Source organism: Mobula birostris, chromosome 13, assembly GCF_030028105.1.
Source record: "Mobula birostris isolate sMobBir1 chromosome 13, sMobBir1.hap1, whole genome shotgun sequence".
Lineage (NCBI taxonomy): Eukaryota > Metazoa > Chordata > Chondrichthyes > Myliobatiformes > Myliobatidae > Mobula > Mobula birostris.
The window spans coordinates 1363295-1382017 of NC_092382.1; the positions used below are offsets into that span (position 1 = coordinate 1363295).

An 18723-nucleotide genomic window follows, 5' to 3' on the forward strand; every position below is an offset into this window, starting at 1 on the left:
CGCTGGTTACAACCAATAGCGAAGGCGGACCAGCCGAGAGGGCGTTACCCCTGCTGACTCCGTTTCCCGCGTCGATCTCTCCGTCAAAGCGGAACAAATTCCAAAGTAAATGTCCGCTTTCTGATTTATTTCCATTTCCCTCCGAGGGAACAAAATCTTTGACATCAGCTGTTGAGAAAATCACCTTTGTTCTGCCCCCATGTGAGATGAGGAGAGGTGAGGTACACCCCAGGTGCGGGACACGGGAAACTGGGTGAGAGTCGGGAAGGGGAATGAGGTGAAATGGCCATCGCAGAGTAATCTTGTGTCCGTCCCGCACAACAACAGGTGGACCCACTTTAGACACTGTCGGGGGGATCACTGACAGAGGAAAGTCAAAGGGGTGAGAGGGGACTAATATCCCAGTGGTCAGGCTCGCTAGTGCTAGTGTGGGGAGAGGGTGATGTGGTTCAAATAAGTTGTAGGGGGAATGGGAGCCAGAATGACAGAACAGATAGTGGGGAGGGTGAACTGACTTTATTACATACATCCTTCATATACATGAGGAGTAGAAATATTTACATTATGTCCCCATCTAAATGTGCAATGTGTAATTTATAGTCATTTATAATAAATAGTTTGTACACAGGACAGTCAATATAACATAGAAATTGAATTGTATCAGCATGAATTAATCAGTCTGACGGCCTGGTGGAAGATGATGTCCCGGAGCCTGTTGGTCCTTTTGCTGTTGTACCGTTTCCTGGATGGGAGCAGCAGGAACAGTTTGTGGTTGTGGTGACTCGGGTCCCCAATATCCTTTGGGCCCTTTTTACACCCCTGTCTCTGTAAATGTCCTGAATAGTGGGAAGTTCACATCTACAGATGTGCTGGGCTGTCTGCACCACTCTCTGCAGGTTCCTGCGATTAAGGGAAGTACAGTTCCCATACCAGGCAGTGATGCAGCCAGTCAGGATGCTCCCAATTGTGTCCCTGTAGAAAGACCTTCGGATTTGGAGCCCCATCCCAAACTTCTTCAGCCGTCTGAGGTGAAAGAGGTGCTGGTGTGCTTTTTTCACAACACAGCCGGTATGTACAGACCGTGTGAGATCCTCGGTGATGTTTATTCCGAGGAACTTAAAGCTGTTCACCCTCTCAACCCCAGATCCATTGATGTCAATAGGGGTTAGCCTGTCTCCATTCCTCCTGTCGTCCACAATCAGCTCCTTTGTTTTTGTGACCATGAGGGAGAGTTTGTTTTCTTGACACCAGTCAGATGTTGTTCAGACCTCAGATAGAGTCAGCGATCAAATGGTTGAGCATGGTGCGATGAATGTGCTGAGCTATGTATATCACAATGCAAGAAGCATCGTAGGAAAGCCAGATGAGCTCAGGACAGGGAATTATGATATTGTAGCCATTACTGGGACTTGGTTGCACCCAACAGTCTGAGGGATTTAGAGGAAAAAATTTGTAGAGAGATCGCAGACCGTGCCAAGAAACAAAGATGACCTTAATCAGTACCTAGAATTCCCAACGTACGCCTTCTTAACCACAGAGTCAACCTGCGTAGCAGCTTTGAGTGACTTATGGACTCGCACCACAAGATCCCTCTGATCCTCTACACTGCCAAGAGTCTCACCATTAGTACTATATTCTGCCATCATATTTGACCTACCAAAGTGAACCACCTCACACTTATCTGGGTTGAATTCCATCTTCTACTTCTCAGCCCAGTTTTGCATCCTATCAATGTCTGCTGTAATCTCTGACAGCCCTCCACACTATCCACAACACCTCCAACCTTTGTGTCATCAGCAAATTTACTAACCCATCCCTCCACTTCCTCATCCAGGTCATTTATAAAAATCACAAAGAGTAGGGGTCCCAGAACAGATCCCTGAGGCACACCACTGGTCACCGACCTCCATGAAGAATATGACCTGTCTACAACCACTCTTTGCCTTCTGTGGGCAAGCCAGATCTGGATCCACAAAGCAATCTCCCCTTGGATCCCAGGCCTCCTTACTTTCTCAATAAGCCTTGCATGGTGTACCTTATCAAATCCAACGTTCTTCTGATGTTAGCCTTAAACTAGACTGATGTTTAATATTGTGGATCTGTAAAAGATAAATCAGTTCTGTTTCAAATCTCATGTCACAGATACTTACTGTCTCTACCACACTCACTCTGTACACTAGAGAGGCCACTCAGTCCGTCTGGTCCCTGCCCATGTTTCTGTTCCATATCAGTATTGTAAAATCTAGCCCTGTTGTTCACTTCACCTCTCACTCTCCCCATGATGACAGGTTGCAACTAGTCACTACTCTGCAGGAGAAGAGATTTCCCTTGAATTTCATAGAATCATAGAAATCTAGAGCAGATTACAGGCCCCTCAGCTCACAATGTTGTGCCAATCATGTAACCTACTCCAGAAACTGCCTGGAATTTCCCGACCGCATTGCCCTCTATTTTCCTAAGCTCCATGTACCTGTCTATTGGTAATCATTTTCCAATGTTCTTTCGATTCAGGATCAGTTCCTGTGGATTGGAGGGTAGCTAATGTTATCCCACTTTTGAAGAAAGGAGGGAGTGAGAAAACAGGCAATTATAGAAACATAGAAAATAGGTGCAGGAGTAGGCCATTCGGCCCTTCAAGCCTGCACCGCCATTTATTATGATCATGGCTGATCATCCAACTCAGAACACTGCCCCAGCCTTCCCTCCATACCCCCTGACCCCCGTAGCCACAAGGGCCATATCTAACTCCCTCTTAAATATAGCCAATGAACTGGCCTCAACTGTTTCCTGTGGCAGAGAATTCCACAGATTCACCACTCTCTGTGTGAAGAAGTTTTTCCTAATCTCAGTCCTAAAAGGCTTCCCCTCTATCCTCAAACTGTGACCCCTCGTTCTGGACTTCCCCAATATCGGGAACAATCTTCCTGCATCTAGCCTGTCCAATCCCTTTAGGATCTTATACGTTTCAATCAGATCCCCCCTCAATCTTCTAAATTCCAACGAGTACAAGCCCAGTTCATCCATTCTTTCTTCATATGAAAGTCCTGCCATTCCAGGAATCAATCTGGTGAACCTTCTCTGTACTCCCTCTATGGCAAGGATGTCTTTCCTCAGATTAGGGGACCAAAACTGCACACAATACTCCAGGTGTGGTCTCACCAAGGCCTTGTACAACTGCAGTAGTACCTCCCTGCTCCTGTACTCAAATCCTCTCGCTATAAATGCCAGCATACCATTCGCCTTTTTCACTGCCTGCTGTACCTGCATGCCCACTTTCAATGACTGGTGTATAATGACACCCAGGTCACGTTGCACCTCCCCTTTTTCTAATCGGCCACCATTCAGATAATAATCTGTTTTCCTATTTTTGCCACCAAAGTGGATAACTTCACATTTATCCACATTAAATTGCATCTGCCATGAATTTGCCCACTCACCCAACCTATCCAAGTCACCCTGCATCCTCTTAGCATCCTCCTCACAGCTAACACTGCCACCCAGCTTCGTGTCATCCGCAAACTTGGAGATGCTGCATTTAATTCCCTCATCCAAGTCATTAATATATATTGTAAACAATTGGGGTCCCAGCACTGAGCCTTGCGGTACCCCACTAGTCACCGCCTGCCATTCTGAAAAGGTCCCGTTTATTCCCACTCTTTGCTTCCTGTCTGCTAACCAATTCTCCACCCACACCAATACCTTACCCCCAATACCGTGTGTTTTAAGTTTGCACACTAATCTCCTGTGTGGGACCTTGTCAAAAGCCTTCTGAAAATCCAAATATACCACATCCACTGGTTCTCCCCTATCCACTCTACTAGTTACATCCTCAAAAAATTCTATGAGATTCGTCAGACATGATTTTCCTTTCACAAATCCATGCTGACTTTGTCCGATCATTTCACCGCTTTCCAAATGTACTGTTATCACATCCTTGATAACTGACTCCAGCAGTTTCCCCACCACCGACGTTAGGCTAACCGGTCTATAATTCCCCGGTTTCTCTCTCCCTCCTTTTTTAAAAAGTGGAGTTACATTAGCCACCCTCCAATCCTCAGGAACTAGTCCAGAATCTAACGAGTTTTGAAAAATTATCACTAATGCATCCACTATTTCTTGGGCTACTTCCTTAAGCACCCTGGGATGCAGACCATCTGGCCCTGGGGATTTATCTGCCTTCAATCCCTTCAATTTACCTAACACCACTTCCCTACTAACATGTATTTCGCTCAGTTCCTCCATCTCACTGGACCCTCTGTCTCCTACTATTTCTGGAAGTTTATTTATGTCCTCCTCAGTGAAGACAGAACCAAAGTAATTATTCAATTGGTCTGCCATGTCCTTGCTCCCCATAATCAATTCACCTGTTTCTGCCTGCAGGGGACCTACATTTGTCTTTACCAGTCTTTTCCTTTTTACATATCTATAAAAGCTTTTACAGTCCGTTTTTATGTTGCCTGCCAGTCTTCTCTCATAATCTTTTTTCCCCTTCCTAATCAAGCCCTTTGTCCTCCTCTGCTGAACTCTGAATTTCTCCCAGTCCTCAGGTGAGCCAATTTCTCTGGCTAATTTGTATGCTGCTTCTTTGGAATTGATACTATCCCTAATTTCTCTTGTCAGCCACGGGTGCACTACCTTCCTTGATTTATTCTTTTGCCAAACTGGGATGAACATTTGTTGCAGTTCATCCATGCAACCTTTAAATGCTTGCCATTGCATATCCACCGTCAATCCTTTAAGTGTCATTTGCCAGTCTATCTTAGCTAATTCACGTCTCATACCTTCAAAGTTACCCCTCTTTAAGTTCAGAACCTTTGTTTCTGAATTAACTATGTCACTCTCCATCTTAATGAAGAATTCCCCAATATTATGGTCACTCTTACCCAAGGGGCCTCTCACAACAAGATTGCTAATTAACCCTTCCTCATTGCTCAAAACCCAGTCCAGAATAGCCTGCTCTCTAGTTGGTTCCTCGACATGTTGGTTCAAAAAACCATCCCGCATACATTCCAAGAAATCCTCTTCCTCAGCACCTTTACCAATTTGGTTCACCCAATCTACATGTAGATTGAAGTCACCCAATATAACTGCTGTTCCTTTATTGCACACATTTCTAATTTCCTGTTTAATACCATCTCTGACCTCACTACTACTGTTAGGTGGCCTGTACACAACTCCCACCAGTGTCTTCTGCCCCTTAGTGTTACGCAGCTCTACCCATATCGATTCCACATCTTCCCGGCTTATGTCCTTCCTTTCTATTGCGTTAATCTCTTCTTTAACCAGCAACGCCACCTCACCTCCCCTTCCTTCATGTCTATCCCTCCTGAATATTGAATATCCCTGAACGTTGAGCTCCCATCCCTGGTCACCCTGGAGCCATGTCTCTGTGATTCCAACTATATCATAATCGTTAATAACAATCTGCACTTTCAATTCATCCACCTTATTACGAATGCTCCTTGCATTGACACACAAAGCCTTCAGGCGCTCTTTTACAACTCTCTTAGCCCTTATACAATTATGCTGAAAAGTGGCCCTTTTTAATGCTTGCCCTGGATTTGTCGGCCTGCCACTTTTACTTTTCTCCATAGTACTTTTTGTTTCTACCCTCACTTTATACCCCTCTGTCTCTCTGCACTGGTTCCCATCCCCCTGTAGTGAACTAACCTCCTCACGCCTAGCCTCTTTAATTTGATTCCCACCCCCCAACCGTTCAAGTTTAAAGTCACCTCAGTAGCCCCCGCTAATTTCCCTGCCAGGATATTGGTCCCCCTAGGATTCAAGTACCCCCTAGGATTATAGACCAGTTAGTCTGACATCAGTGGTGGGGAAGATGCTGGAATCAATTGTAAAAGATGTAATAGTTGCACATTTGGATAGCAGTGGCAGGATAGGTCCCAGTCAACATGGATTTACGATGGGAAAATGATGCTTGACTAATCTTCTGGAATTTTTTGAGAACGTAACTATGAAAATGGACATGGGAAAGCCAGTGGATGTAGTGTACCTAGACTTTCGGGAAGCCTTTGATAAGGTCCCACGTAGGAGGTTAGTGTGCAAAATTAGAACAAATGGTATTCGGGGTAGGGTACTGACATGGATAGAAAATTGGTTGGCAGACAGGAAACAAAGAGTAGGGATTAATGTGTCCTTTTCAGGCAGTGACCAGTGGGGTACCGCAAGGCTCGGTGCTGGGACCGCAGCTATTTACAATATACATTAATGATTTAGATGAAGGGATTAAAAGTAACATTAGCAAATTTGCAGATGACACAAATCTGGGTGGCAGTGTGAAATGTGAGCAGGACGTTATGAGAATGCAGGGTGACTTGGACAGGTTGGGTGAGTGGGCAGATGCACGGCGGGTGCAGTTTAATGTGAATAAATGTGAGGTTATCCACTTTGGTGGCAAGAACAGGAAGGCAGATTACTATCTAAATGGTGTTAAGTTAGGAAAAGGGGAAGTACAAGGAGATTGAGGTGTCCTTGTTCATCAGTCACTGAAAGTAAGCATGCAGGTGCAGCAGGCAATGAAGAAAGCTAATGGCATGCTGGCCTTCATAACAAGGGGAATTGAGTATAAGAGCAAAGAGGTCCTTCTGCAATTGTACAGGCCCTGGTGAGACCACACCTGGAATATTGTGTACAGTTTTGGTCTCCAAATTTGTGGAAGGACATTCCAGCTATTGAGGGAGTGTAGCATAGTTTCACAAGGTTAATTCCCGGGATGGTGGGACTGTCATATGTTGAAAGATTGGAGCGACTGGGGTTATATACGCTGGAATTTAGAAGGATGAGAGGGGATCTGATTGAAACGTATAAGGTTATTAAAGGATTGGACACGCTAGAGGCAGGAAACATGTTCTCGATGTTCGGGCAGTCCAGAACCAGAGGCCACAGTTTAAGAATAAGGGGTATACAATTTAGAACAGAGTTGAGGAAAGACTTTTTCACCCAGAGGGTTGTGGTTCTGTGGATTGCTCTGCCTCAGAAGGCAGTGGAGACCAATTCTCTGGATTCTTTCAAAAAAGAGTTAGATAGAGCTCTTAAATATAGCAGAGTGAAGGGATATGGGGAGAAGGCAGGAACTGGATACTGATTGTGGATGATCAGCCATGATCACAGTGAATGGTGGTTCTGACTCTAAGGGCCGAATGGCCTACTCCTGCACCTATTGTCGATTGTCTAAGAGTATCTTAAAAGACCCTATTGTATCCACGTCTACCAATGTCTCTGGCTGTGCATTCCACACACCCACCACTCTTTGACATCTCCTGTGCGCCTGCTTCCAAGCACCTTAAAACTATGCCCCTCGTGTTAGGCATTTCAGCCCTGGGAAAAAGCCTCTGGCTATCCACACGACCAATATCTCTCATCATCTTATACACCTGCATGAATTCCCTGCATGATTTTCTCCAGGCTGAATAAGACGATGAGCTCCCTGTGTATTTGAAGTTCTTCAGCGCTGTGAAATAATTTAGCTGAACTCCTTTGCTGCTCTTTTCAAAGTTTTCGGTCATTTTCACTAATTTCAAAGGACTGTGCCTCAGACAGCTGGGTTGTTGCAATGCGCCTCTAAAGTCTGACAGCAGACTAGCGAATGATTCTTTGATGGAGCAGAGTCAGAAACCAATGAGATGTCGGCCTGAGTCAGGGCTTTGAGGCTCCAGAGAGAGATGGGGTCTAGAGTTTATGAGGAGGAGGAGGAATCAGACCAGCAGGATGTGTCTACAAATGAAACATTTGGAAACTGATTGATTGAAAAAAAAAGTTGGTTAATTTCTCCAAAATACTGGAAGAAATCAGCAGACCTGGCAACAGATGTGGAGAGGAATAAGAAGATAACATTCAGGCCGAACCCTTTCAGCATGCCTGGACTATGTACTCCTCTGCTTAGTCGCTACCTGAACTGCAGAGTTCCTCCAGCATTTTGTGTGTGTATGTCTCTGTACTTCCAGCAACTGCAGAATCTGTTGTGTTTTATATCTACGTTAGTAAGAGGATTGTACTTTGGCATTTGATACACGTTGATATTGAGTATATTGTTTATGGGAGCCGCTTTCTTCGTTAAAACAGCTGCTGAACAAAAAAAAACTTAGGTATGGACATGGAACAGGTGCTTACAGAAACTTGTAATGGCGCCGTGATTACCCATAAATCCCTGCATTAGAAATTTCGCCGAAGCACCGATCAAATGCGCAGGCGTAAAGGTTGTGACGTTTCGAATATCACGCATGCGCGCAGTACGGTGGGCCTAAGTAGATCGGCTGCAGGTAAGAGGGAGTCTCCGGGGGTTAGTAGGGGGTTTCAACACCGACTTCGGGACAATTGCTGTTAATTCCGGACTCCGTGACCCGCAATCCCGGGACAGTCCTGCTCTCTTCCCTCTCTCTCAGCCCCACCATCCGTACACGGGCCCCGGGGAGCTTCCGGCTGATGAGGGAATGGGAACCGATGGGTCTCTCAGACAGAGCTGAGCTCCAGCTGTCTAAATGCAAGGATCGGGAACTCGGAGAAAGGGAACAAAATCTTTTACATCAGCTGTTGAGAAAATCACCTTTGTTCTGCCTCCAGTCACAAACAAGAGAAAATCTGCAGAGAGGACACAGTTTTAAGGCGCTTGGAAGCAGGTACGAAGGAGATGTCAGGGGTGTTGTGTTCTTTATACGTACCGTGGGTTACTAATAACAAACCATATTCTGCAGAACTGAACTTGTATTTAACAGCAGAAAAAAACAAGTTTTACACTGCCATGCTTCTCTATCATTCTTCATTTCTGTTCATGCTCAGAACTCTGTCCAGTCACGTCCTGACACGTGATATCACCACAAGGGGTAAGTTTTTTACACAGGGTGGTGAGTGCGTGGAATGGGCTGCGGCAGCTGTGATGAAGCCGAATACAATAGGGTCTTTTAAGAGGCTCCTGGATAGGTACACGGCGTGTAGAAAAATACAGGGCTATGGGGAACTCTAGGGAATTTCTGAAGTAAATAATGTTCAGCACAGCGTTGTGGGCCGAAGGGCCTGTATTGTGCTGTATTGTATTGTGTTGTATAAATGGGGAAGTCACTTACCCATGACCTCTGGTTGTCGTCCCACCCAACATCAGTGGAAAAAGCTGCTTGCATTTACCCTATCTATACCCTCATACCTTTTGTACACTTCCAACAAATCCTCAAAGCAATGTATGATTTCCTTGTTTATGCTTAGAGCCTTTTTTAGGTGTATAGGATGATGAGGGGCATTGATCATGTGGATAGCCAGAGGCTTTTCCCAGGGCTGAAATGGCCAACATGAGGGGCGTAGCTTTAAGCTGCTTGGAAATAGGTACCGAGGGGATGGCAGGGGTAAGTTTTTTATACAGAGAGTGCTGGGTGCGTGGAATGCACTGCCTGCAGTGGTGGTCGAGCCAGATACAAGAGGGTCTTTTAACAGCCTCTTAGATAGGTACATGGAGCTTAGAAACATAGAGGTCCATGTGCTAGGGAAATTCCAGGCAGTTTCTAGAGTAAGTTTCATAGTTGGCACATCATTGTGGGCTGAATGGCCTGGAATATGCTGTAGATTTCTATGTTGTATGTTGAACTGCGAAATAACTTTGGCTATCCTACAATCCTCTGATAATCCCCCGTCACTAAGGATGATTTAATTATCTCTGCTAGGGCCCCAACAATTTCTGCACTACCTCCCGTAGGGTCCGAGGGAGCACCTTGTCATGCCCTGAAGATTTATCCACCCTAATCTGCCTCAGGATAGCAAACATCTCCTTTTCTTTAATCTGTACAGGTCCCATGATTTTAATGCCACTTTTCCACACTCTCATTGACACTGTGTCCATCTCCTGAGTAAATGAGATGAAAAAAATATTTAAGATCTCCCCCATCTGCTTTGGTTCCACACGTGGATTGCCACTTCAGTCTTCCAGAGGACCAATTTTGTGCCTTGCAATTCTTTTGCTTTTAATCTATCTCCAGAATCCCTGAGGATTATCCTTTATCTCTTCTGTGAGGGGAATCTCATGCTTTCTTTCAACCATCCTGAATTATTTCTTATGTGTCCTCTTGCATTTCTTATACTCCATAAGAACCTACCTGCCTATCCCTGTTATGCAACTCCATTTTGTGCTTCACCAGGTTCTCAATATCACTTGAAAACCAAGAGATACAGTTTCTATCTTTACCTTTTATTCTGACAAGCACATACCCACTTTGTACTTACAAAATTTTGCTTTGAAGTCCTCAATTTACCAAGCTCACCTTTGCCATAAAGCAGCCTGTCCCAGTCCACAGTTGCCAGATGCTGGTGTCATAATTTCAGTGTTGTTCCATGCCCTGAACACATCTGCCTTTCCTACACTGCTCCTTGTATTGAAATGTACAGGGCTCAGCATGTTCACTGCACCATGCTCAACTTTTTCATTCCTGAATTTGTCTGAGGACTGAACAACATCTGTCTCCACAACCTCTCCACTATCTGTTCTGTTATTCAGGGCTCTATTCCCCCTGCAACTTTAGCTTAACCCCCCCCCCCTTACCCCTACCTCCCACCATACAGCTCTATCACCCCTTTGGCTTTCCTCTCCCAGATCAATAAAAAGGAGGTGCATACCAGGTACAGGCAGATAGGAACAAATGGGGTACTTATGAAGTACAGGAAATTCAAGTGAACACTTATGAAAGAAATAAAAGAAGGCGTGAGGTTGCCCCAGCAGACAAGGTGAAGGAGAATCCTCGGGGATTCTGCAGATATATTATGAGTGAAAAGATTGCAAGGGAAAAAATTAATCCTCTGCAAGATCAGAATGGTAATCCATATGAGGAGACAAAATAGATGTGGGAGATTTTTTTTGCATCCATATTTACTCAGGAGATGGACACAGAGTCTATAGAAGTGAGGCAAAGCAGCATCAACTTCATGGATCCTGTACAGATTACAGAGGTGGAGGTGTTTGCTGTCTTAAGGCAAATTAGCGTGGATAAATACCCAGGGCCTGACAAGTTGTTCCCTGGGACTCTGCGGCAGACAAGTGCAGAAATTGTTGGGGCCCATGCGCAGATATTTAAATCAACCTTAGTGACAGGTGAGGTACTGGAGGATTGGAGGACAGCCAATGTTGTTCCGCTGTTCAAGAAAGGCTCTAAAAATAAACTAAGAGATTGTACATTGGTGAGCTTGACATCAGTAGTGGGAAAGCTATTGGAACGTGTGTGCAGGAACCGGATATATACTGTAAGTACTTGGATAGATGTGGACTGATTAAGGATAGACAGCATGGCTTTGTGCACGGTAGGTCATGTCTCACCAATCTTACAGAGCCTTTTGAGGAAGTTATCAGGAAAGTGGATGAAGGCAAGGCAGTGGATGTTGTCTACATGGACTTTAGCAAGGCACTTGACAAAGTCTCATATGGAAGGTTGGTCAAGAAGGTTCAGTCACTCAGCATTCAGGATGAGATAGTAAATTGGATGAGACACTGTCTTTGGGAGAAGCCAGTGTGTGGTAGCAGATGGTTGCCTCTCTGACTGGAGGCCTGTGACTAGTGGTGTGCCACAGGGATCAGTGCTGGATCTGTTATTGTTTGTCATCTATGTCAGTAATCTGGATGTTAACATGGTTAGCTGGATCAGCAAATTTGTGGCTGACATCAAGATTGGTGGTGCAGTGGACAGCGAGGAAGACTATCATGGCTTGCAGTGTGATCTGGACCCGCTGGAAAAATGGGTTGAGAAATGGAAAATGGAATTTAATGCAGACAAGTGCGAAGTGTTGCACTTTGGTAGGACCCACCAGGGTAGGTCTTACACAGTGACTGGTAGAGCACCGAGAAGCATTGTAGAAGAAATGAATCTGAGAATACAGGTCGATATTTCACTGAAAGTGGTATCACAGTTTGATAGGGATGGAAAGAAAGATTTTGGGACATTGACCTTCATAAACCAAATTACTGAGTACAGGAGATGATGTTATGTTGGTGTTGTACAAGACATTGGTGAGGCCGAATTTGGAGTGTTGGGTCCAGTTTTGGTCACTGTTACGTACCCCGTAACTGGGTTGCCAAACCAGCAGAAATGGATCACTCAGTTGGAGTCTGGATTACTGGAACTAAGAAAGTTTTATTAAAGGAATAAGCAACACAGTACCCTAATAGTAAGGATATAAATGCAACAGGTTAGCAATGAATAAACATACATGTACACAGAACTAGGATAATAGGATCAATCAAGCTCTGTCGCAGTCTAGGGGTAAAATGATCAATCACAAGTGACAGAGTTCAATTTAGTTCATTTCGCAGTAATCGCTTTTGTGCCGTTGAAGAGAGAGAGAGAGAGAGAGAACGAATGAATATTCAAATCGGATTCCAAACAGACCTTCGATATTCCTCGCAGTTAGCTTTCGGGCGAGCCCTTTGTAATGTCTTCTGAGGTCACCGACTGTGACCCCTCCGTTTCAGACACGATCGTTCTTCTGCGGTGAACCTAGCACCCAGGCAAGGGCGGACCCACACACCTGGTTCCCGCCGACCGTAACTTTCCACCCTGTGCGTCTATGGCTGGTCCCGCGACCAGCCCTCCAAAACTCCCACCGACTTGTGGGGGCGCACCGCTTCCAGGGTCTCGTTACCTCGTGGTGTCGTGAGTGGTGTCTATTGCCTTAGCGAAACTGTCCCTTTTTATCCCCCCTGTTGGGGTATCGCCTGTCCATCAGACTTCAAACAGTTCAGGGTTTCAAAGCAGCCGGTCTTGACAATACTCAGACCGGTGTCTCCTTCCGTTAAACTCTCTCGTCTCTTCATTAACATTTCCAAATGTTGCTCCATTGTCTTACTTATCTCTCCTCCTGAAGACAGGTGGCAGATCAACTGACGCTCACTGCTGATAGCACAGGACAGTCAACATCTCAGTCTTTGCACACCTTTGTCACATCACCAACCTACAGGAAGATGTAAAAGAGGTTGAAAGAGTTCAGGGAAAGTTCGCAAGGATGTTGCCAGGTCTGGAGGACTTGGGTTATAAGGAAAGATTGAACAGGATGGGGCTTTATTCCTTGGAATGTAAAAGATTGAGGGGAGATTTGATGGAGGTGTGCCAAAATTATGAGGGTTATAGTTAGGGTAAATGCAAGCTGGCTTTTTCCACTGAGATTTGGTGGGACTCCAACCAGAGGCCACGGATTAAGGGTGACGTTGAAACATGAAGGGGAACATGAGGGGAAACTTTTTCACACAGATGGTCATCCAGGTGTGGAATGAGCAGACAGTCCAACTGGTGCATGCGAGCTCAATTTCAACATGTAAGAGGTTTGTATAGGTACCTGGATGGTAGGGGTACAGGGGTAGACAGTTTAAATAGTTCAACACAAACTAGATGGGCCAAATGGCCTGTTTCTGTGTTGTACTTTTCTATGACTCTGTGACAAGAACATGAAATAATATTAATATTCATTTAATTCCTTTTAACAGCTGTGCAGACCAACCATTCATCTGGGCAGAAGATGTTTTCATGGCTTTAAAACTGTGGCACTTTATATTGACAGTAGATAAAAGAAAATCCCAGCTGTACGTCAACAAAGGGGGAAACCCATTCATCTGCTCAGACAGTGGGAATGGATTCAGTCGGTCATCTCAACTGAAGGTACATCAGCAAGTTCACACTGGGACAAGGCCATTCACCTGTTCTGTGTGTGAGAAGGGATTCAGTCGGTCTTTCCACCTGTGGACACACCAGTCAGTTCACCCTGGGCAGAGGCTGGTCATCTGCTGAATTTATGGGGAATGTTTCACTCGGTTATCTGACCTAATGGCTCACCAGCGAGTTCACACCGGGGATCGGCTGTTCACCTGCTCAGACTGTGGGAAGGGATTCACTAAATCATGTAAACTGAAGGTACATCAGCGAGTTCACACTGGAGAGAGGCCGTTCACCTGCTCAGACTGTGGGAAGGGATTTACTGTGTCGTCTCAGTTACTGAGACACCAGTCAATTCACACTGGGGAGAGGCCATTCACCTGCTCAGACTGTGGGAAGGGATTCATTCAGTCATCTCATCTGAAAGCACACCAGCGAGTTCACACCAGGGAGAGACCATTCACCTGCTCAGTCTGTGGGAAGGGATTCACTTGCTCAGTTAATCTGAAGGTACATCAGAGAGTTCACACCGGGGAGAGGCCGTTCACCTGCTCAGACTGCGGGAAGGGATTCAAACTGTTCACTCACCTACTGACACATCAGCGAGTTCACACTGGGGAGAGGCCATTCACCTGCTCAGACTGTGGGAAGGGATTCATTCAGTCATCTCAACTGAAGGTACATCAGAGAGTTCACACCAGGGAGAGACCGTTCACCTGCTCAGTCTGTGGGAAGGGATTCACTTGCTCATTTAATCTGAAGGTACACCAGCGAGTTCACACTGGGGAGAGGCCGTTCACCTGCTCAGACTGTGGGAAGGGATTCAAACTGTTCGCTCACCTACTGACACATCAGCGAGTTCACACTGGGGAGAGGCCGTTCACCTGCTCAGACTGTGGGAAGGGATTCACTCAGTCATATCAACTGAAGGTACATCAGCGAATTCACACTGGGGTGAGGCCGTTCACCTGCTCAGTGTGTGGGAAGGGATTTACAAAGTCATCTGCTGTACTGAGACACCAGTCAGTTCACAATGGGGAGAGGCCATTCATCTGCTCAGTGTGTGGGAAGGGATTCATAGAGTCATCTCAACTGAAGATACATCAGCGAGTTCACACCGGGGAGAGGCCGTTCACCTGCTCAGACTGTGGGAAGGGATTCACTTGCTCATCTCATCTACTGAGACACCAGTCAGTTCACACTAGGGAGTGACCATTTACTTGCTCAGTCTGTGGGAAGGGATTCAATTGGTCATTTCGCCTGCTGGCACACAGAGAAATGGCCGTTCACCTGCTCTGTCCGTGGGAAGGGATTCATTACGTCATCTCAACTGAAGGAACATCAGCGAGTCCACACTGGGTCGAGGTTGATCACCTGCTCGGACTGTGGGAAGAAATTCTCTCAGCCAAATCAACCAATTGGGCATCACTGAGTTCACACCGGGGAGAGGCCGTTCACCTACTGTGAATGTGGTGAAGGATTTGTGGTGGACATGGACTGTGCCTTTAAATGAGAGAGAGAGAGAAACTGTCTACAGTACTGCTGCCTGCTTCTTGGTTGCCATGGTGAGAGAGAGGCGGAGTTATGTGATGGACAGTTCGATGTTCACAGTTGCTGCTTGGTTGCCATGGTGAGAGAGAGGCGGAGTTATGTGATGGACAGTTCGATGTTCACAGTTGCTTCTTGGTTGCCATGGTAAGAGAGAGGCGGGGTTATGTGATGGACAGTTCAATGTTCACAGTTGCTTGGTTGCCATGGTGAGAGAGGCGGGGTTATGTGATGGACAGTTCAATGTTCACAGTTGCTTCTTGGTTGCCATGGTAAGAGAGAGGCGGGGTTATGTGATGGACAGTTCAATGTTCACAGTTGCTTCTTGGTTGCCATGGTGAGAGAGAGGCGGAGTTATGTGATGGACAGTTCAATGTTCACAGTTGCTTCTTGGTTGCCATGGTGAGAGAGAGGCGGGGTTATGTGATGGACAGTTCGATGTTCACAGTTGCTTCGTAGCGAGTTTATTTAAGCAAGGTCAGATGACTCTCCCAGAGACACACAGTGGGACACCGGTTAAGGTGACCGGTCAGTGAAAGGAGGCCAGTGACAGAGGAGTCACTGGGTGGGACTTTCGAGTGCCCACAAGCGTGGGTTGAGGATCGATCAGGGTAATTGATCAGTGGCTATCACGGTGTGTGGAAGGGCTGACCCTGTGGAGGCTACCGGTGTGTCTACCCTTGCCTGGGAGGTAGTTTACCCTTGAAGACGGTCCCCTTAGTGATAAGCTGCGTTTGGCTAACTCGAGAGTGGATTTGGAGCCTGACGACGGAAGATCAACGGTACCTGTTTACTCGTTCTTCTCCTAGTGTGGTTTTCACCTTGGATCACAAATACCTTCCTCACACACACCAATTCCGTGGATCACAAATATATATATATATATATATCTCTCTCTCTCTCTCTCTCACACACACACACACACACACACACACACACACACACACACACACACACACACCAATTCCGTGGATTGAACTGAACTTCCTTGCATTACCATCGTAAGACTTTAACTCTTGCCACCCGAGCTTTAACAAGTTTGGGAATTGTATTTACACACAAATATATGCATAACATGGCTAACTTTTGATTTACCTGGTTTAAGTTACTATATTGAGTAGTTACTAATAAATAGTGATTTTTAATAACAAAACCAGACTCCAAGTGTGCTCTATTGCTGCTGGTTCATTTAGACCATTGTGTGTACGTAAATAGATTCATTCAGTTATCTATCCTTATCACACACTACCAGGTTCACACTGTTGAGAGGGTGTTCACCTGCTGTAAATGTGGGAAGCGATTCACTCAATAATCTTACATTATGTAACTGTCCCTTGGCTAGCAGCTTAATAGAGGGGGTGATAGCCCCCAAGCCCGGCCAAACTTAAGAAATCTCGTTTGGGTGGATGCTGCGCGATATGTCCCCTGTTACAAATCAGTACCCTGAAATAACAAACAGTACACAACATGCGATTATACAATTGAGCTTCATAACTTTTACTCTGACTATGGGGTTAGTGAAGTAAACAAATAAAAGAAAAAGGGTCCACTCTCTCCATTCACATCTTCTCATCTCTCCCCAGCAAAAGACCACAAAAATGTCTCTTCCAGACTCACAAGGAAGAACATTTCTGTCATTGGATACCCCATACTCCAAAACCCTGTTATCTCTATTCGTAACCTAAACTTCTGCAGAGAAACCATTACCTCAGCAGTGAAACAGTGTAGAGAGGCCATTACATTAGCAGTGAAACCTTACAGCATGGTACACTTATGACAGACTACCGGATTCACACCGGGGAGAAAGTTTCAATAAGCTGCATGCTGGATATTTGTCCATCACCGTTGCTGAATGCAATTTTGAGAGTGACTGTCGGTGCTGAACTCTGCAATTATTGCTGCTGCTCACCACACCCAGTTCTGCACCCTGGTCACTGGGCATGGGAGGAGTTTCTTCTGCTGCATATTCACTTTTAATGGGAGTGGAGTTTAATATTCTGGATCTGAGACAAATAAATCAGTTTATTTTAAACTGTCTCTGGTACTTAGTGAATTTATAACATATATAGTGTACAGTAAAGAGTCAACTCAGGCCGGCTGGACCATGCCAGTGATTCACTTCCACGACAGTCCTTTTTAAATCCTTCCCTGTTGTTCATCTCTCGCTCTCCCTGTGGTGATGGGTTCCAAACAGTCACCACTCTGTGGGTGAAGAGGTTTCCCTTGAATTCTCTGCAGACTGAAGAAGTCCAGCTGACTGCAGTTCTGTCTGAGATGCTCTTCGCCCCTCCAATCTCTGGGCTGAGGAAGAATGACATTGGTAGTTAACCTCCTTAATCACGACTCATTTCCACATTATGAGTCATTTTCCCTGCTTCTAAAGAGTTGTTAGAGAACATTACTGTCCTCTAAAGACTGAAAGCAGAATGGGAAACCATCAGCTGGATTTTCAATGATGCAGGGTCAGAAACCAGAGGCGGGTCTGCACAGGGCAGAGTTTGGGGCTCTGAACAATGGTTGGGATAAGAACGAATGATGAGGAGAAGGGGATCAGCAGTGGGGCGTGGCAACGAATGACAGAGTAGCAAGATTTGGAAGCTGATTGACAGATAAAATAATTTGGTTGTCTGACTGCTGACACAAACAATTCCTGTGGTGAGGTGCTCCACTGGTCGAGGAACATGCGTGTGTTGGGAATGGTTTTATCTATTGAAGGGGTTGTTCCTGCTTGTTTATCCTGTAATATTATATCCGGATGGTTATTATGGATTTTCTTATTCATAATTATGTATTGATTATCATATAACTTGTAAGATTTTGACTCTAAAACTGGATCAGGTTTGAATTTATTGTGCCTTGATGAAGTTACAGTGGTCGTTCATGAGTTTGTATTTTAAAGCAAGATTTTGGTGAATGATATTTGCCACTTGATTGTACCTGCATAAGTAATCAGATTGAGTTAAACTGCTGCAGGATCCCAGAATGTGTTGGACTCTGTCTGGTTTCTCTTGGCATTTTCTGTATTTATTGCCTATATTGTTTGTCTTTTCTGTATTTTTGATATTTTAAAATGTTAACCACCTTGTCCTATATTTCCCCAAGTAACCTCTGTTTCTGGGAAGAGGCCTCCAACTCTCAGTCAGGTGCTCGAAGCTTCCCTGTCACCAGCTAGTCTGCTCAGATCATTGGGATGTCTCCCATGGAGGCTCATACTCATTCCACTGATTAACATTTTCTTCCATAGTGATGATTCATTTTTCAGAGTTGGCCTCTCATTTGTTTTCTGATCTGTATGTCTGATCAGAATTATATATACTCGCATGGAGTGCTGAATCCTGTTTATTTTTGATGAAAATATATTCTTTAGAAATCTTATCGGACTGTTTGGGTGATTTTTGTTTTAAATATCTCTTATAACTCTTCCTCCTTCTGTCCTCAGTAGTGTAATTTAAGTGTGTTTGAGTGTAAACAGTCTTTTCTAAATTCGTCATTTCAATTCCTATTTTTCTTTGTAACATTTCCAGATCGGAATGGAACCAAGGTATTT

General features: G+C 45.1%; 1 protein-coding gene across 1 annotated transcript; it reads left to right on the top strand.

The window, feature by feature from the left end:
• Window positions 1–8238: 8238 nt before the first annotated feature.
• Window positions 8239–15493, top strand: LOC140207453 (uncharacterized). The gene is made up of 2 exons (XM_072275974.1): window positions 8239–8633; window positions 13463–15493. Exon 2 carries the CDS (start codon window positions 13800–13802, stop codon window positions 14838–14840), a length of 1041 nt encoding a protein of 346 aa, XP_072132075.1. The 5' UTR covers window positions 8239–8633; window positions 13463–13799; the 3' UTR covers window positions 14841–15493.
• Window positions 15494–18723: the final 3230 nt, after the last annotated feature.